This window comes from Pteropus alecto, unplaced genomic scaffold (genome assembly GCF_000325575.1).
Source record: "Pteropus alecto unplaced genomic scaffold, ASM32557v1 scaffold60, whole genome shotgun sequence".
Taxonomy (NCBI): Eukaryota; Metazoa; Chordata; class Mammalia; order Chiroptera; family Pteropodidae; genus Pteropus; species Pteropus alecto.
Genome location: NW_006430726.1, coordinates 3891714 through 3910850, shown reverse-complemented (window position 1 = coordinate 3910850; position 19137 = coordinate 3891714). Strand labels below are relative to the sequence as shown.

Genomic DNA, 19137 nt, shown 5'->3' with positions numbered 1-19137 from the left:
AAGGCTAGCTTTTGTCCTCTTTTTTTTTTTTTTCCCCAGAGCAAAGTGCTGAAGTTCTCTTCCTTGCACTGGTATGTTAGGTCCTGTAAATGTCAGGAAATGCAATACGTCAAGTTCGGACAGCCACTTGGCCTTCCTATGCACCTGTAACTTCCTGTTCCTGTTTTTTAGTGTAGTATGCCCAATGGGCAGAGACGATTTAACTGTTTTTGAATGGTACAAAAAGAGCTTTGTTAATATTTGCTATTGCTAGTAGTATTGTTGTAAAATGCGTTTTCAGTGACTCAATTTTATTACTTTTCGTTGATTAACAGTAGCGCATTGTCCTGGACCACAGTTGCAATAAACAATTCTCCAAAGGCTTTCAGGGACAACAGGGTTATCGTAGTTACCGGTTTTGAAATGTCCACCCTACCTAATTTAGGTCCAGAAGACTTTTGCATAATATAGAGTAAAGATACTAAGCCTAAAAACGTATTGTTGTCCGTAATGTAATGTATGATATATAATCGACGATACACATATAGTTTTCCGTAATTTTTTTATATAGTACCTATTGGTTAATTATAGAAACTTATTGTGATAACTTTTTGCTTCTTGTCCTTTTTGACTCTATTATAATTGGTACTGTTGCCTACCTCCTTTGCTAAATATTTTATTTTGAGTTTGATTTTTTTAAAAATTGTTTTTAATCTGCCCAACCTGTCCTCTCTTTTCTTCAGCTGTTCTACCTTCCGTGTCCTAGTGGACATTCCTTAAGATGCAATTCTTATTTTATCTACATACTCTCATTCTCCTGGTTTCAGTTACTTTGCAGACTCTTTGCTACAAGAAAAAAACAGTCAGCTGCTGGACATTTCTCCTTGGATAGCTTTCTATCTCCTAGAATTTCCCGTATCTAAAACTAAACCTACCTTCTTTCCTCAAGTGAACCCCGCCTCCCGTCCCATAATATATGGAACCCTGTCATCATTTCCCCAGTCATCCAGTCTCAAAACCTTGGCGTTACCTTGGCCTCCTAAACGCAGTTATTCCCCAAGCTTCCTGGTTGATTTGAAGTGTCTCTTTTACCTGTTGGAACAGCCTGCCAGCTTGCCTTCTTAGCTCCCGTCTCTCCGCTATTCAGTATATCCTGTGTCCTATCTCCAGTCATATCTTCCCAAGGCTGTTTCTATCCTTGGCTCCAAAGCTAGGACTTCTCTGTGGCCTGCATATCTAGTTCACACTTTTAAGATCCTCATAACTGATTCCATCCTATCTACCCAACCTTATTTTTTCTTTTACTTTCTAAAATGTGTTCTGTACTGTTTTCAGGAAGGGCGGCTCACTGGAACTGATTTTCACCTTTTAGGAGAGGACGTCTCAATCTTGGGAAGTGAGCATGTAGAGTTTGAAAAATCACCAAAAAGATGATTCTGGATATCTTACCTCTACTTCTTTTATTTCTCTTTAGATTTTTTATCCAGAAACTACAGATATCTATGATCGAAAGAACATGCCAAGATGTATCTACTGTATCCATGCACTCAGGTAATCAGGTTTTGTTGGTAAAATAAGCATTGTACACAGATAAGAGAACAGATGGGCGGTAAGTCCTGGAGATATAATTTACAGCATGGAGACTAGTTAATAATACTATATTGTATATTTGAAAGTTGCTAAGAGACAAAATCTTTAAAGTTCTCATAAGAAAAAAAAATTTGTAACTGTGGTGATAGATGTTAACTAGGCTTATTGTGGTAATGATTTCACAATATATACATAATATACATATATATAATATATGTATGTATATAGAATCATGTTCTACCCCTGAAACTAATAATGTCATATGTCAATTATATCTCAATTTAAAAAAGCAGTTTAGGAATAACATCTGAGTGTGTAGCTTTTTATCCGTGGTATAATGACAAGGTTTTTGCATTAGCTTCAGAATTTTCAAATAGAATAGGGTACTGTTATCCTAACAAAATGGTGAGAAACAGCTGTGTTTTTCTAGGGAGTAGGGAGAAGGGATTTGTTTATTCCCATAATAGCAGATAATTCTGCTCTGAAAACATAGTATAATATTTCCTTATTGATCTAGTGTTTCTGTGAATTGCATTTCACTTGGGATACAGCTCTTTCTTTTTAATTAGAATCTCTTAAAAATTATAAAAAGTATATACATTTGAATACTTTTATTTACCATTTTGTTTCAAGCTGATACACTGAATTACAAAGTAGACTATGTCTTTATACTCTTGAGTAGTACAATCAAATTTTGTCAACATCTTCAAATAATATCAACAACTATCAAATGGTTGATTTAGTTACCTAGGTCCTCATCAAGCCTTTTATCCATTAAATAATTTTTATGCCAACACAAATATGATAAATAGGAACTGAAACAAAGTATACTTTTTCACAATTTCGTAGTAAATTTTGGAGATGATTTAATTTCAGGTTCTTGGCTTTGAGGAGGAAAGCGGTGATATGTGTGGAGGAAAGGGCGGGTTGGGATGGGACTAAGTGCTCATAATGTGGTATTTCTAAGTGGTCCAAATATACTTGATGGCCATATGACTGAAGGAGAAGGTGGTTGGAATGAGTGGGACGTGAGTATGAGATTTCTTGCTTGGGCTGCTCATTTTATATAGCATCCTGTATATGTGCTTAATAAATATTAGTTTTATATCTGTATGAATATATAATATTGACCCATAAGAAGCCTATTGTCTCTAGTTTGATCAAACATGTGCCAGATCCTTGATATCACTGCAATAGTGTGAAACCCATGAAAGAAATAATATAGCTGAGGACTAGTGGATCTCTAGTGTGGACCAATGCGTTAACTTCCTTTCTAGAAATTTCCCTTCCCAGGCTTTCTCTCTTTTGGTCCATCTGCCAGTCTGCCGTGCTGTCACCAGAGCTATCTTTCCCAAACAGCCCTGATCATATCAGACCCTTCATAAAATATTTTGATGGCTTCTTTCCGATCTCACCTGCCGCCATTCCCTCCTCTGAGCCTGTGCTCTAGCATTTTCACCACACATGCCTGGCTTGTGCCCTTGGCCTCTGGTCATGCCGTTTCCTCTGCCCGAGTGCCCTTTCTCTCTAGTTTAACCCGTGCTCTTCGCCAAGTGCCACCTCCAAATTCTACTACCCCGTCATTGATACTTTTTTCTTTTTTCTTTTTTCACTTTATCCCTTTCAAGCAGAATAAGCTGCTTCCCGACTTTGTGCTCCTCTAGCATTTTGTACACAACTCTTACTTCAGGTATAGTGCTCGTTACATTGTACTCTGGATATTTGCTCTTACAGCTTGCTTTTTGTAGACTCCTTGGGGGCAAGAACTAATTCCTTTATTTTTTCTTTATCTTTGTGTCTCTAGTACTTAGATACTTAGCATACAGCAGGTCAGAATCACACATTATAACAAATCTTCCTTCCTCTCCTCCAGCTCACAGGGATATTTTCTGCCCTATAAATAAATGTAAAAGGGAAACAGTACTTTCTCTTTATTGGATGACTTCATGTTTGTCCAGTCTTAGATCATTCCTACTGTCTTAATGAAGTTTTGTGATCTCCAATGATGCTGGCTTATTCCTTTGTCTAAACTCCTGTGGGTTTTTGTTTGTTTGTTTGTTTGTCTTAGTTACATATTGTTTCTTCCATATGTTTAATCCTTTCTCCCTGTTACATTATTAGCATTTTATGGACAGAGGTCATGCCTTACATTTTTTTTCCCCTCCAGGGTACATAGAATAATGTTGGACAAACAATGGTAACATGAGGAGTCTTATAAATGTTTGGGAATGGGTGATATCTAGGGGGATTTTCAGATCATAGCAATTTCATATGTATATATCTGATCCAAAATCAGATTAATTCTGATTAAATTCACGTTATGTGAGGTCTGTCTATATTGGTAACCCTGTGAAGGCCGTACCTACAATGGGCATCTGAGCTTGGCAGGCACATGCTGAGCTGGCGGAATTACCTTCTGTGCGCTCTGTAGCCGCTGCTCTCTGCAGTGTCACCTGGCTCCCAGGTCCTCAGATTCTCTGAAATGGAGATGAAGAATTAACCGTGTCTTTCTAATGATGGAGTCAGAATGAGAAAGTGAGGGAGTCTGCTATTGTCTGTTTCTCTCCAATATGCAGTCTGTGCTTAGAAAGTATGTACAGAGCAGTGTGTTCTGGTTGGTGATTTATGAGTTCTTTCCTCCCTTATAAGCGTTTTTCCTGAAGGGTGGGTTGTCAACACTTGATAATACGTAGAAAGTGTTTATACCTGTTTGGAGCCTCTTCTTTACCATAAAACACAGCCTTGTTCAAGGCAGGTTCCTTATTTCACTGTACTGGATGAGTTACCGTTTCCCTTTTGGATCGAAAGCATTATCTCTCTTTTCTTCCTTTCTGCTGTCCTCCCACCCCCAGCCTTTAAGTCTTGACTGGCGTTATTCCAGAGATAGTCACTATACTTTAGTCATGCTAAATTACTCTTGTAATTCCAGTCTCAGATAAGACCCCAATTCTCCATTATTTCAAATACATTTGTATGCTTTATTTCAATTTCCCCTGATGACATCTTTCTCAGAACTAATTTTGGGATTAAGTAGACCCATGATTTCTTTATCCTAAATTCAAAAGAAACCTGAGAGCTCTGAAAATTAAGTTTCAGTTTGGTTCAAACTCTTCCGTTGGCAAAAAAAAAAAAGCAGAATTAATTGAAGTTATTTAGAATATTTATCTACTCGGTATGATTATACATATGTTTCTCTGCAGAAAAGTAATGTATTTGTTTAGGGGGGCTGCCTCAAGGTTTGCTGAGAGTGTTTTATAATAGTACTATATACACTGGAAAACCTTTCTAGTATCTGAGAAATCTTAAATTCATATCTGACCCAAAGAATTTAGATATGAGATCACGGACCTGTTCTAGAGTCTGTTTCCTCATCAACAGCTGTGTTTGTGTTTAAGAGCCTTTATTAATAATCCTTGAGATTAGCATAGTGACTTCTAAGTTACTTTGCAGTCAGCAGAGATAATTGGAATCCAGATAGGCTAACATAGCTTCTTTCTCTCCATTGCTATAAAGTATAGCTTAAATAGGAAAAAAGAAAAGAGAAAAGAAATCTGAGCTCAGTTTTCTGCTGTAGATATCTAACAGCTTATTTGTAAAAGTAGGCACTGGAGAGCGCAACAAAGATTGCAAAGTGATGTTTATGCTAGAAATTTTAAGTTCCAGCTTTGAGAGGTTAAGTACTTCGGATTTTGGGCAAGAGGATCTTCGTGGCCGTTACAGTTACATTCCTAGCTCCAGCATCTCTTTAAAATATTCCTAATAATTAAAATGCGATAAAAGAAGGATGGTGCCCATGTCTTCCCTTCTCTGCTTTTCCTCTAGCAGCTGGTGCTGCTGTAACACCTTCACTTTACCACTGCAGGGCATTAAAAGCTAACTCGCTCTTCTTAGGGCTGTGGAAAAGACATTCTTGGACTTTCTTAAAGTGTGGCAGCCACTTTCCTATTTCAAAGTAGGAATAAAAGAGGAAGAAATTCCTGGAGAAGAATATTCTTACTAATTTAGAATGCAGGTGGAACATGCTATGTGGGAGAAATAAAGAAGGGAACATTTCACATGTATAGGAAGTTATTAGCTCTTTTGCTTTGGAAAGTTTATTGAATAGATTCAAAATATTCTGAGAGAGGAACTTCCTATAGTTCCATCTTGAGCATTTTATTCTTAAGAAAAGCACTTAATCGTAACATGATTTATACTTGTACTTATCTGAGAAAATGGTTAGCTACTGTGGGTGTGTAAATTTGAATATGTGTTCAGAACACTTGATTTTTTTTTTTTAGATTATACATTTGGGTTTATTATATACAATTTAAGTTCTGATCATGTCTGTGCATGTAATATGCGTGGTTCATACTTGTATTTAGATAATGCTTAGGTTTATAGATTATTTGCAAGAACTGTAGACCCCCTAATTGAGCTTCTATGCTTCATTTCTCAGATATTTTTTATTTCCTCCCTTATTGCTAGGCTGTCAATGTCTTACCCTTCTGATCTCTTCTAATTTATTGATTCTGATTTGCTAGGATCTTAGAATCCATTTAACCTAACTTGGGCTTAGACATTTATTTATTCATCTATCCATCTTTGAAATACTGATTAATATTAATATATGCTAGACTCTGAGTAGACATTGGTGAATACGACTTATTGTCCCTGCCTTCATGAAGTTTAGAGTCTAGTAGATTTCTTTTTTTATTCAAAGAGTAAAGTATGGGGGGTTTGGGGAGGTGGGTGAAAAAAGTGAAGGGATTAAAAACAAATTGGTAGATACAAAATAGTCACAGTTTGTAAAGTACAGCATAGGGAATATAGGCAATAATATTGTAATAACTGTAAAGTGCCTGGTGGGTACTAGTCTAATTGGGGGGATCACTTCCTAAATTATATAAATGTCTAACCACTATGCTGTATACTTGAAACTAATATAAAATAATATTGAATGCCAAATGATAAATAAATAAGTAAATAAACAAATACTGCCAAACATAAAGAGTAATGTGTACTGCGTACTCTACTTAAAACTCCTAAACTACCTGAATTAAACTTTTTTGGTCAGTAACATGAATTCAGTTTAAATAAGATTTTCCATTCAAATCATTTTCATGAGACTTTTCTAAAATATCTTGTTACTTTAAACATCGATCACAAGAAGGTAAACAGAAGTGAAGATTCTTCACATGTTAATTACATTAACATTTTATTAACATCTAATCACGTACTGGCTTTGTACTAGACCTGGGACTTGAACTTATGTTTACTGACTCCCACTCCAGTGTTTTTTACATTACATTTTGTGACTTTTTAGAACAATATTGTTATGTAAAATTTTCAAAAAAGGCTATGGGGTAGAAAGTATTATAACTGCAAAGGAGAATTGTGGAATACTGGGAGTCAGTGTTTAGAATGTTTCTATTTTTTATGCTGATTTTCCTTTTTAATCTAAGAGCTGCAGGTAGGTACAGCTGGGAGGCCTAACGAACTCTTTTGCTTATTTGTTGTCTTCTAGCTTATACCTATTCAAACTAGGCCTGGCTCCTCAGATTCAAGACCTGTATGGAAAGGTTGACTTCACAGGTAAAGAGTTAACAGACTTGGCAGAAAATACTCAGTTTATGTGGAAATAGCCTGCAGAGGCAACAGTACCAGTCTTAAAGACACAGGGCTTTAACAAGACTCTGGCAACAGAGACACAAGAAATATAAATAGCTTGCTTTCTCTGGTGTGGCGGAAAGAATACTATACCTGGAAGTTCAGGCTCTGTTTTCTGTTATGACACAGGTATGATTAGTGATTCTCAGTTTTCTTGTATCTAAATTGAGAATAATATTAATATATAAAACAAAATATATTAACATCTAACACCGAACATGTATTGTGGGAAAAAAAACAACTTTATAACAGTCTCCCTTTCCCTCTAGCGAGCACCTATTGTGGGCAAAACAAGGGTGATGAGGAGTGAGAGGTTATAAAGATGACAATTTAGTAATTTTTAATATTTAGCTTACTTGGTAATTTAAAAATTTATTTAGCTTACTCTGCGTGTATTTGCTGTAGTCAGATGCTTGAGGAGATGGGGCCTTGGGGAGAATATTGGTTAAGGGTAAGATAGATTCACAACTTTCAAACTAGTGATTATTTTGTAGGCCTGGGAATTTCAAAATGGTAAAAACACTTTTACCAGAGATATTTTTCCTTCCAGGGAAGTTGTTCACCTCTCCCGGGGCAAGGGCCAGATCTTATGTGTTGTTTTCTTTATCACTTGGCTTCCTGCCTTAGAAAGGAAATTGTTTAATGGCAGCTTGAGATTTGGATTATAAAGACTGAGATAACTGACTGACTTGTAATTCACTTCTTTTGAGCTTCTTTAGAAACTGCTCCATTTATAAATTGGTTGTAGGAAAGGAGCAGTTTTGAAAAATTATTTTCTGTAGGGCCATTCTCATGCTATGTTATTTTTGATGCTCTTGATAATAGTATTAATAGGTAAAGTCTATTGAGTGCATGTTATGTACCAGGTACTGCCTTAAGTGCTTTCTCTATACTGTCTGAGGGTAGAATCTGTTTCATCTCATTTTGTAGCCAAAGAATCTGTTGCCTTTTCTGAGTTATGGAAAGGTATTTAACTTGCTTGACTTGGTCTTAATTCTTTCCTGTAGAGGAAGAAATCAACAACATGAAGATTGAACTGGAGAAGTATGGGATCCAGATGCCTGCCTTCAGCAAGATCGGGGGCATCCTGGCTAATGAACTCTCAGTGGATGAAGCTGCATGTAAGAAGAGGGAAATTTGGGTGTTCAAATGGGATCATAGCTACCACTTTCAATAATTAATAACAATAATGATGATCTTGGACATTAGGAATTTCGCTTGTAAATTTAGGTCAGTAGATCTAGTGTTAAACACTGCTACATTCTTTTATGCTATTGTTAATTGGAAATAAGTGATTGATTTTGATTATAATGCAGGCACTTAGTGAGTCCTACATTTCAGTGCCTCTTTGAGGTTTTTTTTTTTTTTTTTTATGGTATTTATATGCTGCTTAAGGGTGAACATTTCCATGGCAAATCTCTGTGAGATTTCACATTCACCATCCCAAATATGGATCAGAGCTGTGGCTTTGTGCATCCTAAGGAAGGAGCTGGGCTCACCAGGACCCAGGGAACCACTCCTCCAACAGCAGTCGTTATTTCACTATGAAAACAAACATCTCTCTGTCTTAGCGGGTTGCAGTGTTGTTTTCTATGTGTAATGTACATCCTTAATTTTGTATAATCTCAGTGTTCTGTATTTTGATAATTTTTTTTTTTAGTACATGCCGCCGTTATTGCTATTAATGAAGCTGTTGACCGTAGAATTCCAGCTGACACGTTTGCAGCTTTGAAAAACCCCAATGCCATGCTTGTAAATCTTGAAGAGCCCTTGGCTTCCACCTACCAGGATATACTCTACCAGGCCAAGCAGGACAAAATGACAAATGCTAAAAACAGGGTAAAAGTGGAACATCTATTCATTCTAATTGATTTATGTTCTTTCATTGATTGATTGGACTACATTGAAAAAATCATTTTATCGAGGTGTAATTTACACACAGTAAAATTCACCCATTTTAAGTGTACAGTTTGACAAGTTTTGACAATGTATGTGGTTGTATAACCATCACCCCAAAAGTTCCCAGATCAATCTCTCTGCCCCACCCTCGCCCCAACCCCCTCCCCTGATCCCAGTCAACTATTAGTCTGTTTTTTCTCACTATGGTATACCTTTTCTGGAATTTCATATAACTGAAATGGAATCACACAAATGTAATCTTTTTGTATTAGATTCCATTTTGACTTCTACTTTGTTCCTGAGTTTTGTGCAAACTAAAGATAGGCTCTGAGATCTGGTCCCTGGATATGATGACTGTTCTGCTTAGTCTGAGGCAGGCCTGCAGGCTCCTGAGTGAGTGGGAGTGAGCAGGGCAGTGCTCACTGATGCTTCCTTCTCTTGCAGGGCTTGTCCTTGACAGGCAGACCTGCTTCTTATGTTTCAGTCACAATCCAGGAGCATTCTGCTTTTTGCTTTAAGCCACACCCTTACTTGCTCTTGGTTTTATTATGGTGGGGGAGGAGCTCAAATGTATTTCTGTGGTCTTCTAGAGACCTTAGCTAATGTAACTATACTTTTTACTAATTTTCAGACAGAAAACTCTGAGAGAGAGAGGGACGTTTATGAGGAGCTGCTCACTCAAGCTGAAATTCAAGGCAATATAAACAAAGTCAATAGTAAGTATGTCCCTGAACCATGCAGCTAAGCGGACATAAGAGAATAATTTGAGTGTTGATCTGTTCTTGGACCGATGACGTAGTGTATTTATTTTAGACATTAGTGGATTCGTTTAGGAGCTATCGCTGATGACTGTCTTTCGCATTCATAGGTGTCTGTTTTAGCTACCGCTGTCCTCAGGCATGCCGTCACCCCTCCATCCGCGCATCTGCTGTAGCTTCTGGGCTGATCTTTTTGGCTACAGTTTCACTCTTTTACTCTGTGTTACACACTTAAAAAAAATCTAAATAGGAAATTTGTTTTTTCTGTTTTTAAAGTAATATAACAGCTTCGTTTTTTCTTTTTTTAAAGAGTAATTGGTCATCCAGAGGTAAATAATAAAAAATCAGATTCCCATCATCTAGAAATAACCACTATTGATGTTTTTTATATGTATCCCTTTCAAAACATATATTTAAACAAAAATGAGATTGTTCTGTTCATATTGATTTTTATATACATGTGTTAGAGACTTTTGGGAAATTAATTTCTTGAAAGTATCATTTCCATTTTGTCACTCTTTCGCTCAAGAGCCTGCATTGGTTCCTTATGACTTGCAGATCCCTGGCCCAGTGAAAGTCTTTACGCAGCATTTTATACATACAACTCTCTGTAGACACTCATTTGCCTAATTGTCTCCTGTATTCACTCTGCTCATTTCATGACTCATGAAGAGTGGATCTGGAGTGGGACAGACCTGGAATTTGATGTCTTGCCCTCTCATTAATTGTTGTGTGACACTGGGCACCTGTGGCATAGAACCATTATGCAGCTAATGAGATAATGTGTGTAAATTGCCTGCTATTTAGTAAGCACTAATAAACATTAGCAATATTTCTTTTTTTAAAAAATCATATAATCACTCTACTATAATGCCCTCATGGCTTGTCTCTTATTTCATCCATATCGTACCCATCATTCAAGATCCAGCTCAATTCTCACTTTAGTACATATTTCAGCTCAAAATATAATTGACTTTCAATTCTCCTACAGCGTTTGTAGACTAAATCACACCGTTTAATAATTCTATGTCATCTTATTTCTTGATCTTTGTTTCTGACATCTTTGTAAAATCCTTAAAGTAGAGATTACTTTTGAGTTCTACTTCTTTTGAAACCCTCATACTTCCTAACATAGGGTTTGACTCATCACAGGAACTCAAGCTTATTTGATTTCAACCTTGATCTTGTTTTGCTCAAAATAATAACAGCAATAGTAATAGTAATCAGTGTCCTCTGTGTTTATTTGGAGGTCCTGATTTCTCACTTGAATTAATACTCTGAACAACTAAAGAGAATGTATAAGGTTTTACGTACTCCCACTGATAAGAAGTTCTAACTTCTACCAGGAGTCTTTGTATTCTGTTTCATTCTGCTTCATTTAGGATAATGGCTTTCTGTACAGAGTAATAGTTCCATTCAAGAATGGGTGACTTGTGCTGTACCTGTATGAACACTTAAGTCACCAGTATACGCTGGAGTGTTCTTTTATACTTAGCTGTCTCTGTGAGAAGAAAGTCCAGTATGTGCTCTGCTGCATACAGTGCACAAAATACTCTTTTTGTTTTACTAAGGAACTTTTTTCTGCTATGTTGTTTGGGACTTTATCACCTTTATAGCTTTACCTGGCTAATAATATGAGAGTCAGTTACAAACATGTGAGGAAAGAATCATATGTACATGTTATTGAAGTGTTTCAGTCACATTCTTCTCATGTGGTCAGAGGACGAGAATAATAAAAATTCCCTCAAATAGCTTTCAGAATAGTGAAGACGGCAGACATGCAAATGAATAATTTCAGGGCAGCTTGGTTCAAACAAAGTGTGTGAGGTGCAGTCTGAGAATAAAGAAGGGAATGATGACTCTTCCTTGGAGTATGAACCTTCTTCACTGGGGTAGATAAGGTGAGGTTAAGGCAGAATTCCCCTAAGAGGACTGTCTTTTCCTGATTATAGTAAAAGTCTAAGGCCAGGGGGAGTTGCATGCTAGGAAGATCTAGGAACTTTAGGTCTCAGGAATTATCTGAATGTGATTATAGATAAGATTCTTTTCTAGGACATGAGAGCAAGGAATGAACACTGCCCCAGAAGAAAGCCAAAGGCCAAATAGTTAAAAATAAGAAAAAGGTTTTATTTTATTTTTTGTTAGGTAGAATAAGGAAAATTAGAGTAAATTAAAGAAAGCTTCATGGGAGAAATTGTCGAAATAATGTTCTAAACTTTGCCATCTTTATAATATAAATGGTGTAAGTGTTCATTTAAATATCTACACATTTAAGTAGAAAGTTTATGTTTCTAGTAAAAGCATAATTGACTAGATGCTTTTATAGATACATACTCTGAGATTCTATATTGCATACTTAGACAAAGCCTGGTTGATTCTTGTATTGATTGTTTATTTTCTGTCCTCTATTACTATCAAAGTCCACGAAGACAGAGAGGTCTGTTTTATTCACAGCTATATTTGCAGCACGTAGCAGGTGCTCAGTAAATGTTGAAGGGATGAATGGTGAGTTGCTGACAGCCACATAGACCTGCAGCTGTAACTCAGGTAGCCACCGCCTTGGTGTGGTGATCGGTTAGCTGAATTGCAGGTATAATTGATTATTGGGGAGAAGCGAACAGTCTCTTAGGAGTCTGTAGTGAGACCACAAATTCGTAGCAATTTTTGAACCTTTCATCCTGTTAAGTATTGGTTTCATTTATTAGTTCTACTCTTCCTCACCGCCCCCAACCCCATTTTCCAGTGTATTTGAGACATTTTCCCTTGGACTGTTTTGTTTTCTTACTAACACCTTATATTTTCTTTTTTACTAATGAAAACATTTAAATTGATAAGTGCTGCTATGCCCCAAACATTTTGATTTTTAGTATTTTGTTATTGATTTGTGTTGCTACTTTGGTGGTAACATCAGATGTTCATCTCTGGGTGGGGCATGGGAGGGAGAATGATTTTCTCTTCTAAAACTAGGCAAACTAAAAATAATACAGTAATTATCATTTCCGATATCAGAAAATACCTTATTCTGACTTTCAACCTAATATTTATTTTACAATATACAAAATACTTTCATGTATATGATTTTATCTAATAACACTCCGAGGAAAGCATCATTTTCAGATGACCGAACATCTGGGTTTTTACTGTCATGTGTTCTGTGAATGACCTTGTGCAACCTCAGGTTTTGTGTTAGGAGCACAGACTCTCGAGAGGGTCCCCTTCCATTCCACAAGGTCAGACTGCCCTTGGGGTTGGGCACTGACTGCTCTGGGCAGAGAGTATTGGGGAGATGCCAGGGTAGCGGAGGGATTTGGAGTGATGCATGTGGGAAGTGGCTGAGGGCACGTAGACTGTCACAGGGCAAGGGGGATTGTTGTATTTAAGTTTCAACTCCATGATGGGAGCTTTAACAAATTTTTAAAATATTTCAATTAAATTTATTGGGATGACGATTGGTTAATAACATTATGTAAGGTGTACAGCTTTATAATGCAACATCTGTACACCCCATTGTTTGCTCACCACCCAAAGTCTGTTCTTCCGTCTCCATATATTTGACCCCTTCTACCCTCTTTATCCTCTCTGACGATGTTTTTGAAACAAAATTGTCCAGAGACGTAGTAAATTTCTGTGGGAGATACTTTCTCCTGTTTAGTAGTTTAGACAACAACTTGGCATTTTAGAGAGAATTTACGTATGCGTTGGTCTGGATTGGTGCCTCTTATATTGTGTCCATGTTGGTGTCAGGTTGTCTACATCCGAAGCCTTTAAGTAGGCTTATGTTACTATCATGTAATATAGTATTTTCTTAAGCGCTTGCCTTTTTTCCTCCTCAGCATTATCTGCATTAGCCAATATAGACCTGGCTTTGGATCAGGGAGCTGCTCCGGCCTTGTTCAGGGTTCTGCAGTCCCCGGCGTTGGGCCTTCGAGGACTGCAGCAGCAGAACAGCGACTGGTACCTCAAGCAGCTGCTAAGTGAGAGACAGCAGAAGAGACAGGTGAGAAGATCCGGGTCAAACCTGCGAGGGCTCATGTACATACATTTGAATTCTGTTGTCATTTGAAAGATGCTTATGAGGCCTTTTTTTTCTAGTATAACTTTTTCTCCTGTGTGTAAATTAAGTTTTTTAAATATCCTGAAGTAAAGTACGCATTATCTTCAGCTTTCTTTTGCTTTTAGAGATATAAATCATCTTTTTTTTTCTCTTTTTCTGATAAATCCTCTTTTAAAATAGTCAGCACCCACTCTCCCAGTCTAACCACCCCTTCACTTGGAGCCTTCCCCATAGTCCCCAAACCAAAAGCCGTTGGGGAAAACCTGAATTTTTTTTACATTCTTACTTCAGGAATTTCTACTTAAAAAAACCATGCCTCACTAGTTTCCTCTGGCCAACACTGGGGAAATACTTAATGTGCAGTAAGAACACACTGCGTGGGACTGTACTTGGTGTTTTTTTTTTTTTTTTTTTAAGAATATATACGAGGGGCTTTCTTTTTTGTCTAAATCAGGGCAAGTATACATTTTGCAAATTCCCAGCCTATATTGGCCAGAGTAAGCAGCATTAATGTGCTAATGATCCTATAAACATTTTGATGCTTCTCACAAAATATTTTTTTAAATGTAGTGGTATCCAGAACATTTGGATACCTCAGATTTGGCTGAGGCTTTTGGCTCTCACTAGGGCTGCCACTTTGGCTGCATGTAGCCTAAAGCTGTCGCCTGTCCCCATGGCTCTCTGTCCCTAGTGACTGCTGTTGAGGTAGGAGAACTGTAATGTCTGGAGGCAGAGGCAGGAGTCGTCTTGACATAAATGTGCTTTGCTTTCCTCAGAGTGGCCAGGCTGATCCCCTGCAGAAGGAGGAGCTACAGGCTGGAGTGGACGCCGCCAACAGCGCCGCTCAGCAGTACCAGAGAAGTAAGGGTCCCCTGCTGGGCCTCTTGAAATGCCGAGGAGGGGAGGGGCTGGCTTCATGTCACTGAGGATCTGAGGTTAGAGTTCGTAGCTCCTCACCCCACCCCAGGCCTACTAGCCATAGTCCACTAGCAGGCAGCAGTAGGGTCCCTCTGGTGTCTACAGCAGACGTACAGTCAGCATGGGCTCCTTTTGCCTAGTGAGCACTCCATGGTTGCTTAGGGAAACTTCTGAAGGGGGCCAGGCGTAAGGCATTGGCAAGATCTGGATGATGAAAGAGGAAAGAGAAGGATATTCCCCATATGGGCAAAAGGAGGAGAAGGAAATGTGAGCAGGACAGAAGGTGAAAGGTGTATTGAAGGAACAGCGGTTAGAATAAAGTTTGTGTAGATGTTTTGGGTTGAGTTTTATAAGGCAAAGAAAGATCGTGGAAAGCTTTGCATGGCAGCCAAAGAAGGTGGCACTTTACTTATTGGGCTACAGGGAAGGAAGAGCTATTTTAGGTAGAGGATGGTGGCGGCTGCGGGATGATTGGAGTAGAAAGAAAACATGATTAAGGAGACGAGGAGGCTGCTTTCTAAAACAGCTTTGTTGCGATATAGTTCACATACCATACAGTTTAGCTTTTTAAAGATGAAAGTGCCACTTCAGATGGCATGGCTAACAGTGCATCCACAGAATACAACTGCCTTCTGTGACAGTTGGCATCGCCTGCCCTCCAGGGCTGACTCAGCAAACTTCATTTCTGACCTCCTGTCCCCTACCCAGGGCTGGCAGCCGTGGCAGCGATTAATGCTGCCATCCAGAAGGGTGTGGCGGAGAAGACTGTTCTGGAACTCATGAATCCCGAAGCCCAGCTGCCCCAGGTGTATCCGTTTGCTGCCGATCTGTATCAGAAAGAGCTGGCTACCCTGCAGCAACAGAGTCCGGAAGTAAGCTAGCTGAGCCTGTCCTGTCTGGGAGCAAAAAGCAGTCGGGGTGAATTTAACACCCACTTCTTGGTGTATAGTTAGATGGAACTTAATTTTTTTAACCAGAAACTTAGACTCTTCCTGGCTTGATTAAACTTGGAACCTCCCTGGGTATCGCAGAATACCTCTCCTCACTCTTTTCCCCTCTCCCTCTGTCCAGCATAGCCTCACCCACCCCGAGCTCTCCGTTGCAGTGGAGATGTTGTCGTCAGTGGCCCTCATCAACAGGGCACTGGAGTCTGGAGACATGAACACTGTGTGGAAACAGCTGAGCAGTTCAGTTACAGGCCTTACCAATATTGAAGAAGAAAACTGTCAGAGGTGGGTGTCTCTAGTGGTGGACTGAATCCACCGACACCTGTCACCTGCCTTTGCTGTGTCAACTTTCTTGTTTTCTTCACAGACATTGTGACTTCTGTGTGATCATCTTTTTTTCTCCATTTTGATTCATTTTATTCTTTGTTATGCTAATGGTTTAGAGTAAACTAGATATCTGATGTTCTTTTAAATATGTAAATATGCTTATCAGAACAATGACATTGTTATATGACTGAAATAATGCTTTATTATATCTTTACAAAATAATAATACTTCTTGAATATCCTCGAAAGAGATGGGACCAATTGTCCTATAAACATCCTATCTTCTTGTTGGGATGCTTCCTAATACTTGTTTTATTCCTGTAAATTGGAAATTAGGTCTAAAGGCTTGTCAAGATTTAGTTGAATATTTTTGGTGATGTGTATTTCATATTTTCTCATATCAAGAGGCTTATGAAGTCTGCTTGTCTTGCCATCGGAGATAGTGATTGATCCTTGGATCAGGGAGACTGCTTATCTCTGCAACGGATATTTGTGTTTTTCTATCCCTGGACCATAATCTCATTTTGCACCTTTTATACCATCAAAATGTCCAGTTCTCAATTAACCATTTAGCTAATATTTTTAACCCCAATTGATAATCCTTGCCTAAATCAGTACTTTCAGTAAGAGCTGCTGATTGATGATTTATTGATCTGTCACTCCTACGACATTTACTAGCTGATGTTTGGCCTCGTTTTCTTGTCCTTAGAGGAAAGGCTTTGGCTGCTGCCGCATCTGATTCTAGGGCTGGTCTTACCTGAAATTCAGAGTATATAACAGGCTGTTGGGAATAAGTGACATCTTTTCATTTTGTTTAAGATAACTCCTTCATCCCAAAGCTGGCCTCTAGAGGATATCTAACTTTTGGAGTACCTTACCTGTCTTTGTTCTTCAGTACTTTGCTCCGTGTCTTCTCATTCCTGTCATCCACAATAGCCCTGAAGTTCCCTTTTCTTATGTTGTACTTTGTTGTCTTTTTTTGGGGAATGGGGCAGGTATCTTGATGAGCTAATGAAGCTGAAAGCTCAGGCACGTGCAGAGAATAACGAATTTATCACCTGGAATGACATCCAAGCTTGTGTGGACCATGTGAATCTGGTGGTGCAGGAGGAACACGAGAGTGAGTAATCTGCTTCTTGTCCCCCCAAGAGATAATGTGGTTCCATGAACTGGTTGGAAACACTACTCCTGGAAGGATTTTTGAAAACTGAAGTATGCATGTAACTCAAAAAGCTAAGGTTGGATATTTTTTTCAAAACACCAGGCAACTGCTATAATTAGGTATATAGGTCATAAGAACTAAGAACTAAGATTTTCAGGCAGGGAGTTGACCATGATATGTTATTTTTAAATGCTGTTATAACAAAGAGAGACCTGTAGGGCGATGTCTGGTAGGGTGTCCTCAGCATGTGTCCCTCCCAGTACATGGATGTGTGTCGCGACCAGGGAAGCTCATCCAGGGAGCTTTGGGTAGCTAGAGTTTTGTGGGGGCTTCATTACATACAAAAAATTTATTGAATCATCACCATGTAATTGAACTTAATTTCCAACTCCAGGAGATGGGAAGCTGGGCTGAGATCACTATATCACAGGGCTCAAAGCTCCCATCTTCTAATCACATGATTGGTCTTTCCAGCAGGCCCAGCCTCCATCCTGAAGCAGTGTTGGGGCCCACTGGAAGTCACCTGGTTAGCATAAACTCAGTGTGGTCTTAGGGGCCCACCATGAATAACAAAGATCTTCCCATCACGTGAGACATTCTAAAGGTTTAGAGGCTGCTTCCCAGCAACTAGGGACAATGGCCACCCAATGTTTGTTATACAAAGAGTTCTTACAAAGTAGCACAGCTGGCTAGGATACCTGAGGAGTGAACATTTCTAGTTTAATTTGTTTTTTCTTTGAGAAATATTCAACTGATTTAGTAGAAAGAGCCTTGCCTTGGAGCGGGGGTGGGGGTGGGGGTGGCGCCCGAGCTTGGATCCTCCGTCTGCCACTTGTTTGCTGTGTGATCTTGGAGAAGAGATCCTCAAGCCTCATCTTTTCTTGTCTGGAAATAATGAATTAGGTGACTTTTTAAGATCCCTTGATCGCTGACTTTTTGTGACTCAAGAATGGTTTTGATTACACAGCAGAATGTACCCGGAAAGTATACTATAAAACCAGTTTCATCAAAATTCTCATACTTTTAAGTTAGAGAAATTACAAATAAAACAGAAGGACTCTTGCTTTCAATAGGAATGTGAACACAAGGGCTTTTAGGTGAAAAAAACTAAACTAAAAAAAAAACAATGCTTCTTAATACTATGGATGACAAGTTACAGTTTGAATCATGGCAGTGCTTGGGCAGATTTACTTAGCGTATTTAAAGATTGATTTGCTTATAGGATTTCTTAATTAAAAAAAATAACCGTTGCTATTTTCATATCTAGGGATTTTAGCCATCGGTTTAATTAACGAAGCCCTGGATGAAGGCGATGCCCAAAAGACTCTGCAGGCCCTGCAGATTCCTGCAGCTAAACTTGAGGGCGTCCTGGCAGAAGTGGCCCAGCATTACCAGGACACACTGATCCGGGCAAAGAGAGAAAAAGCCCAGGCGAGTGGCATTGAAATGGTTCCTTTCTGTTCGGAGAACTTCATTCTTCCTAGAACCACCAAGGGAGGGACATCTCCCCTGTTTACTCAGTGACTATTTCTTGGGCACCCTTACATTCAGATTTCTGGAGAAACGCAAGGTGTGAAGGACGTAGACGCCGCCTTCCAGGAGCTTTGCTGTTTTATACGTGTGGTTTTGTTGTGGTTGTTGACACATCTCTTGCATCTCTTTAAGTAAATTCTGTATTGAAATATGAGATCCTCTAAAATGCATAAGTTATATAAGTATATAGTTGTATGAATTTTAAAAACTGAGCATACCTCTGTAATTGGTACTCAAGATTGTTAAAAGTACTAACAGAACCCCGCTCAGATACCCTCCTGTCCTCACTTGCTCCCACCCCATCTGGTGGTAACCACGATCC

General features: G+C 38.7%; 1 protein-coding gene across 1 annotated transcript in view; it reads left to right on the top strand.

The window, feature by feature from the left end:
• Positions 1-19137, top strand: part of IQGAP1 (IQ motif containing GTPase activating protein 1) — a 79729-nt gene that overhangs the window by 30834 nt on the left and 29758 nt on the right. Inside the window, exons 5-15 of the mRNA XM_006905287.2 lie at positions 1454-1530; positions 7076-7143; positions 8226-8339; positions 8879-9057; positions 9749-9833; positions 13709-13872; positions 14706-14790; positions 15556-15719; positions 15919-16079; positions 17116-17240; positions 18550-18713. Coding sequence (XP_006905349.1) covers positions 1454-1530; positions 7076-7143; positions 8226-8339; positions 8879-9057; positions 9749-9833; positions 13709-13872; positions 14706-14790; positions 15556-15719; positions 15919-16079; positions 17116-17240; positions 18550-18713 — 1386 coding nt within the window. The remainder of the gene's footprint in view (positions 1-1453; positions 1531-7075; positions 7144-8225; positions 8340-8878; positions 9058-9748; positions 9834-13708; positions 13873-14705; positions 14791-15555; positions 15720-15918; positions 16080-17115; positions 17241-18549; positions 18714-19137) is intronic.